At 38.5% G+C, this 7,506-nt stretch overlaps 1 protein-coding gene across 1 annotated transcript; it reads right to left on the reverse strand.

Moving 5' to 3' along the window:
- Nucleotides 1-461: 461 nt before the first annotated feature.
- Nucleotides 462-7,470, reverse strand: LOC110064747 (splicing factor ESS-2 homolog). The gene is made up of 5 exons (XM_020771847.2): nt 7,233-7,470; nt 5,306-5,462; nt 3,036-3,701; nt 1,962-2,184; nt 462-1,324 (listed from the first exon to the last, which is right to left on the reverse strand). Exons 1-5 carry the CDS (start codon nt 7,347-7,349, stop codon nt 1,060-1,062), a joined length of 1,428 nt encoding a protein of 475 aa, XP_020627506.2. The 5' UTR covers nt 7,350-7,470; the 3' UTR covers nt 462-1,059.
- Between the last annotated feature and the right edge of the window lie 36 nt (nt 7,471-7,506).

Consider the following 7,506-nt stretch of genomic DNA (forward strand, 5'->3'; position numbering starts at 1 on the left):
CATTTTTTAAACTTCTTCCGTGCCGCTTGAAGTGCCGCATTAAGGGGACACAGTCAGCTGGCGCGTATGCGCATTAGATACCATTTCGTAGCTAATTTGCATATCACAGAGACGCGATTCATACTGTTTTTAACCAAATATGATAAAAATAATTTCGGGATGAGCAAGAGCACACTCAAAAACACGTTTTTTAGCAAACGATTGAAAATACCGGTAAAGCAAAACACTGCCAAGATTAAAGCGGATTTCTAGAAGTACTTTGATTTCAGGTTTACGTAAACTTTTTTCAAAGTGAGAAAACTAGTGTCTAGGTCAGCGCGGTCCCAAAGCTAACTGTGAAATAACAGCAAGCGTTGACGGAGAAACTCCGACAAAACCAGAACGAGATTGTCTGTCGGAAAAAAGGCAAAATACAGGAATGGTTAAAGTATTGTGAATTACCTTAATATAATACAACTGTATTGAGACAAGATATTGAAATTCGCGTTTTAAAATTACCCTATTAAACACGTCTAACAAATAAAGAGCTACCAAGACATTATTTCAGTTCATAAATAGAAAGCTCAAGCTTGAAGTAATAATTTTTCTCTCTGTGTTCTCGCTAAAAGTCATCAGTAATTTATTGCAAGTTATAATCACTGGTCATCATCTTCTGCGGTAATGGTGTAAACACGTTCAAGATCTACCTTGTCAGGGGACTTCTCAAGTATTCTATAAATAGCCTCCAAAAACCTCCTCATTTGCGTTGAATGGAAGGCGCTTACAGAAGTCAGTGGTTCTATCCACGAGTAGAATCTTTCCCAAGAGTTAGGGTTTGCAGATTCTCCAACACCGAAGGTAAATAACAGTAACTGCCGCTGGACAAATTCCACTGATTGCGGATTGTAAATGACATTTTACCGAGTGAGTGAAATGGATAAACATTATTTCTAATACACAATATATTGTTTGTAAAGCCTTAAAAATTCTCAGCTACTAATTCCAACATCTTTCAAATTTTAATACAAGAGTAACACAGATGACAGCTGACTTGAGGACCAATATGCTATGTCCTGAATGTCAGTGCTTTGGTAGATTTAAGAGGTTATCTGTTAGGGATACACCCCGAGCTGGTGTTGAACTATGATCCTTTGGTGTTGTGGCGGGAGATGATTGATGGAGACGAGCTGGTGTTGAGCTTCGTGATCTTTGAGGTGATGGTGTATAACTTGCTCGTAAAGACTTATCAGTTCCTGTTCTAATTCCTAATCTTTGTGAGGCCAATCGCTGTCCTGCAGGAGACATCTGCCCCAGACAGTCCACTGTGTTCAAGTGTTTTGGGCTCCTACAAATTAAGATCAGACATTTGTGAGATTATGCTAAAGAATGAAGTTTAATACTACTTTTCCCACTGCATAATTAATTAACTCATTGCAAAAGACGCTGTTATTCCTTCACAATCCCCCACTATCGCCCATGTTGGTAGTGTTAGTAATGCTTTGCGCCATCTGCAATTTGGTCGTTCCGCCTCGAGCATGGTCTTTTCATCCTGTACTCCACAAAGACAGTCATCTTTTGCGACCCGCCCACCTCCCCTGGTGGCGGTTGACCAAGCTCCTGTCAGCTCATATCCTCGTTACATGCCTACTGCCTCATCAGTCTCGGACTCCTCTCATAACTTAATCTTATGCAATGAGGTAATGAGTATGCAGTGAGGTTATAGTTCTAATATGTGGAGAAATAACTGGCATTGTTTTAAGCTGGAATTCTACTCCCTACTAAAACACCTCTGTCATAGAAATCTCAAGATCATCATCATCATCATCATCATCATCATGGCACTTGTGACATTAAAAGCAACCAAGGTAATTAACCACTGCATGGAAAACACTTCCTGGCATTTTGCAAGCGTAGAATGTAATATTAGCTGTCCAATTTGGAAATAGTGGGATGAAAAAAATTCAGAGGTCTACAATGCTCACCTGCCAATCAAAGCCGTAGCCTTTGCTAAAGCATCTCTTCGTTTCTCCCTGTGTTTCCTACTGACCTTGTCAGCCAGTGCTAGACCTAACTGGTCTCTTTTCTTGGGTTCTGGCATTTTAAAAGTTGGGCCAGGTGTGGCTGTAATTGGGGTATCACCACCATCCAAGCGAAAAGGTGTTCCTTCTATACTGCCCCAGGTCATTAGGGGCGATGCATCTACACCTTAAATAAACCAGCTAACACAGTCAAGACAAATAAGCAGTTATTAGACTGCGAGTAGTCCCTCTTTCGCTCAATCCGTCAAGTGAGACAGTAAAAACACCACGAGGAAAATGTGGCTGCATCAAATCCTGGGGGCATTTGCACAATTCTCCCCTCCAGGATTTTGTGTGGCCATTTTCTTCTGATGGTTTTTTTTGTGTGTGTCATGCACGACAGACTAAGCAAAAGAGGGACTTCGCACAGTTAAGTAGTTATATTCTTTTCAACCCATTCTGTTCTGTCACATCTGATAAGATATGAAAATACCACTTAAGAGTTTTAAGTTTGCCTGCAATCTTTAATTTCATCAGGCAAATCTTTGAAAGGTATAAAATAAGTCTTGTCTGCATCAGGCCTCATCTAGGCTCAATTTCTACCACTCTCTTGAGTCTGGTCTACATTCCTCCGTAAGGGGAAGGAAGGAGTGAGGGCTCCTTTCCTGAACAGTGGCTGGTAATTGAGCTTAGGCCTCATCTGGTTGGCACTAACTTGGTTTCTGTGACGTGCTCTAGCCAGTACTGCTAGTCTGACTGTAAGGTTGCTTTCCCTGGAGAAAACTAGCCAACAATCCTAAATGGGGTCTTAAATACATGTAGGATCATAATTAATCCCATTTATTTTGGAACCTAAGGGATCATATAAGATCTTACAGAATTCTATGTAGGATTTCTAACACGGCTAACAGCTAAACCATTTTATGAAGTTTGGTGTGCCATGATCAAAGTCAGGGACCAAATCTCACTGCATTACTCATTAAACCACTGCATGTCCTAGCTTTAAATAATAAAGACTTCTCTAATTAATTAAATTACCTGGAGCAGGAGAGGGTGTTGCCACAAAACCATACCCATTGACTCTGGGTGTTTCGCTAACTCCTTGAACCTGGCCATCAACTCCTATCTTGCCCTGTTTGGCTGCCAAGTGAGTTGCAGCAGCAGCAGCCAGCTTGCCATCACAAGACTCATCAGGGAATGGATCTTTGTTGAACCTGCTATTTTCATGTCGTATTTCTTGTCTCTTTGTATACTTACCCTCTATTTTCTCCTGAGCAGATGCATCAACACCATCAGGGTAGTACATAAGAACATTTTTGTTTGTATAATTCCATGTCTCTATCATTGAAGGTCTGTCTTCATATTTGAATTGATCACCTTCTTCAGAGGCTGGCAAAGCCAGGATTTTCTCTTTCCTTTCTAACTGTTCTTTTTCTTTGTCAAAAAGCCATTGATATTTCTCTCGGTGTTTCTGGATACCCGTGTCCATAATTTGTTCAAATGATGCATTGTCTTCACTAGTATTTTTTGATAGAAACCTATCCAGTGTCAAGTCAGACTCTTGTTTCTCACTCTTTGGCTTGCTTTCTGCTATCTTTTTCCCGTGTGAAGAGCCATAAGCTTCCGTGTCATTAGCTGGAATTGTTTCAGATGGTGCTGGTGTTCCACAAATTGTGCTAGGAGTTTCGAATGTGGCTGGAGTAGCTGAAAGAAACAAACAAACAATAAAAAAAGAAAATAAGACAAATCTTGATCAATAACGACTTTTTAAAACATAAACAAGTAAATATTAAGGTTAACAGCCGATGTTTCAGCATCATCAGGACACCATTCTCAAGGTAAAGTGAATAAATTAATGCGAAGATTTCATTTTGATAGTTTAAAGTCTCTGTCAAAATCAAATCTTTGCATTTATTTATTCACTTAGGGTTGAGAATGGTGTCACGATGACTCTGAAACGTTGGCTCTTAACCTTAATATCCGCTTATTAATGAGAAAAATAGCAATTATTAAAGAAAGATGGCAAAGAATTAATTAATGACACAAAGTATCTTCCATAGAATTAGAATAAGGAATTACACATTCCACATCATGAAATAAATTTGTGTGAACTGCATTTTATTTAGAGAGATCTCTAAAGAAACAAAGCAAGGTTTTTTAATCTACACTTGTTTTCACTTATTGCCTCTAGACCAGTTAACAACGGTCATGTTGCGTACAACACATGAAAAACATGTTCCTCACAAGCGCGTTCCTCTATGAAGAAAAACTACGAAAACAAAGACAAAGTAATTTTTTTGTCTCCAAACTTCTGTCATATTTTATGTAGGACTAATAAACCAATTAGAACCTGCCTTCTCTATATATCTCTATACAGTGGAATCCCACCTTATGGTCACCTCGTTAATACAGTCTCCTTGTTATTACGGCAAGTCTTTTTTGTCCCAACAAAGTGCTCATACATTTTCTTGTAAGAAAACCCTGTTAATGCAGTCATGGGCCACATTCTGAAATCCCACTAGAAATAGTTGTGTTCATCTTTCCATTGACAGTTAATATTATATACATGTACTGACTGAAGTTTCTACCTTTTAAAAAAATCATACCTGCATTTTGAATGCTTATTAAAGAACAGTTGTTTAGAAGTGCAATTGTGATGTCTGTCCAGACACCACTTAAATAGACCAGTCATGAAATTTGACCCTACGCATTAATGCAGACACCCCATTAGATGGTCAAATTTTCATGGCCCATTGGCAATCATATTAATGGGGCTCCACTGTATACATGAGGCAGGTTTTATGGGGTGGTACAAAGACATTTTACCCCACCACACAGAGTTTATCTAAAAGATCAAAACAGCATCAATGCTGCCAACAGTTAAATTTTCAAGACATTGTTTCTGTTCATTCATGATCAAAAGAAGCCATTTTTTCAGCACTAAATGGAAATAAATGACCTTAAATAATACTGAAGTGTAGAAAAAAGAGGATATAAAGTCTTAAAGGTGATGAGCCATTCTTTCAAGTTTACAGTCATTTGATACTCAAGACAGAAAGTGTCACTTTCAAATCAAACAGAACCCCAGACTCCAACAGAGTCATCTGAACTTAGAAAATGCTACTCTAGTATATAGCACCAGTGAACCTATTTCTTTGGCCTATTAAGTGCAATCCTTACAAGCAGGTAATAAATACACTCATCAGCTGTCTGCTTGATGAGATATTGATACTGTTGCAACAATTGGATGCTAATCGCTCAAGAAAATTCAAGAGTTGAGCCATTTTGCTTGTATGTGGCATACTTACCTGAACGACCACTTGGTGTACGTGTTACTTGATACCTAGCTGATATTTCCCTTAACTTCTCAACGTCATTGTGTTCAACAGCATCCAGATATTCATGTTGTGCTTGTAGTTTTGGAAGCTCGGGGAAAAAGTCTCTTTGAATGATTTTATTCAAAGACTGCAAAGAGAATATAAGTTTGGCAATGTTAAAAGTTTGCATGATACTTGGTTGATGCGATAAGTTGGGGTTAACAGGAATAAGAGTAAGAAATGTAAGTGCAAAATCAAGTCAATGACTCTGTTTACTGGCTGTATCATTCTGCGCCTTCTATAGTTTGAACCTCCCACTAATACAAAGTAAATTTCTCATCCTTTCAGAAAATTTTCTTTGTAAAATAAAACAAATTTCATTTGCCAAACTTCAAATATGAGTCAAAGCTGGCCAGCTGATAAGTTTTTCTTCAAACAGGTTAGCTGCTGTCAATGTTGCTGCTTCAAGAGAAATTTCATTCACTAAGACAAGTGACAGGCATTTTTTATCTAAAATGTCCCCTCAGCATTTTAAGCAGTTCCATGCAATGTTTATGCAGGGATTGGGATACCTGTGAGCAAATCACTGGCAATACGTTAGCTTAATGTCTAATCTCAAGGTTTTATCACAGATTTATTTTGTAATTTCTTTGCTTGTTCTCAGCCCTTGCTGCGAAACAACTAGTAAAATATACACTATTTTGTGGAAAGGACTTTTATTTGTGAAATTTTCAGTGTAATGATGAATAAACACGCAAAATCACGACGCCGTCGCTCTTTAATCGACGCTATAAAAGCGTCGTTAAAAGCGTGCGCTTTGTTTTTGTCCCCAGACCCCCTACTTGGACTCTGCTCGGAATGAGGATTTTCGCTCAATCCATGTGCTTTCTGTTTTTAATGAGAGAATCAGCTGACTTGAATATGTTTTGCATGCTGTAATTAGCCAAATAATATGCCTCCAAAAGTGAAAGTTCCAAAATTGGATGTCCAAGATTGTTGCTATTTTGCACTATGAACACCGAGCCCACCCAACAAATTGTGATCCTGAAAACAATGATGAAGACAAAGCTTCCAAGCCTTCTAGTCAACTACTTGAGGGATGTTGAGTATGAAGATGGCACAGGGGAAGGTTTAGCACAAGAAATCTTAAATGATGCCCAGAAAAGGAATGCACCCCCTACAATGATTGAATTTGGTTCTGATGGAGTGAACGTCATGAGTGGAGAAGGAAAAGGTGTAAATGGGGGGCTGAAGGAACAAAATGGGCACATGGCATTGCTTGTCAAGATTTTTTATGGCCTATTTATTTACCCTAATGGCCCAAACTTTTTAAAAATGGCCCACAACTTTCCATTGCCATGGGCCATAGGCTCATTTGCCTGTTTTGCCTTCCCAATCCTGTTTATGACTACTTTTTGCTACCTGTGAGCAAATCACTGGCAACATGTTAGCTTAATATCTAATCTCAAGGTTTTATCACAGATTTATTTTGCAATTTCTTTGCTTGTTCTCAACTTGTTTTCAACAACAAATGTAAGCTTGCTTACTTATATCTGCATGACAGTGACCAACTCAAAAGCTCATTGGCTACTTTGGTCACTGTACACAATTAAATATTGTTTCTTCTAGTTAATTTCTATCTGTATTTATTTTTTCCATATCATTGTAAACCATCTTACGTTAAGTTGTTTTTTTCTGTAAATAGTGTGCAATAATAAAAACTGAAAACTGAAAAAACTGAACTGAACTTATTTAAAGAGCTTGTGTTTCCATGAAAATAAGTCAGAATTAAGAAATCTACTCTACGTTCTATTTGTGATAAGGCTTTTTGTGAGGTTAATATTTTTTCTGACTAACATAACCTTAAATATCTCTGTAATCCTGGCCAGGTTTAACATGATGTCCGCGGTATACGTACCTGCACGTAAGTTTCTTCATCAAGTACTTTGACATTGCGTTTTCTGTCCGATTCTCTTGCCGACGGCTTTCCGAGCGCACTGACAGACAACTGGCTCTCTCTTTTAGCCAATGCCATGGAGTAAATGATATCTAGTCTTCTGGGCTGTATTTACATTGTAATGAGGACAGTAAAGGTAACGCTCCTTTTGTCGACAACACTACGTTTTTGAGGTCCGCCATTTTGAGAATGACATCACAGACTTGGTAGCCTAGCCGCCCACTCCTACCCAAAC

The sequence above is a fragment of the Orbicella faveolata genome, unplaced genomic scaffold (genome assembly GCF_042242905.1).
Source record: "Orbicella faveolata isolate gen_17 unplaced genomic scaffold, um_ofav_v1 contig_47, whole genome shotgun sequence".
NCBI lineage: Eukaryota > Metazoa > Cnidaria > Anthozoa > Scleractinia > Merulinidae > Orbicella > Orbicella faveolata.

Coding starts and splice junctions, on each gene's coding strand:
- LOC110064747 (XM_020771847.2), bottom strand. CDS start 7,349: ATGGCATTGGCTAAAAGAGAGAGCCAGTTGTCTGTCAGTGCGCTCGGA. Junction 3,702..5,305: donor TACACCAAGTGGTCGTTCAG/GTAAGTATGCCA, acceptor TGTTTCTTTCAG/CTACTCCAGCCACATTCGAA. Junction 2,185..3,035: donor AACACCCTCTCCTGCTCCAG/GTAATTTAATTA, acceptor GGTTTATTTAAG/GTGTAGATGCATCGCCCCTA.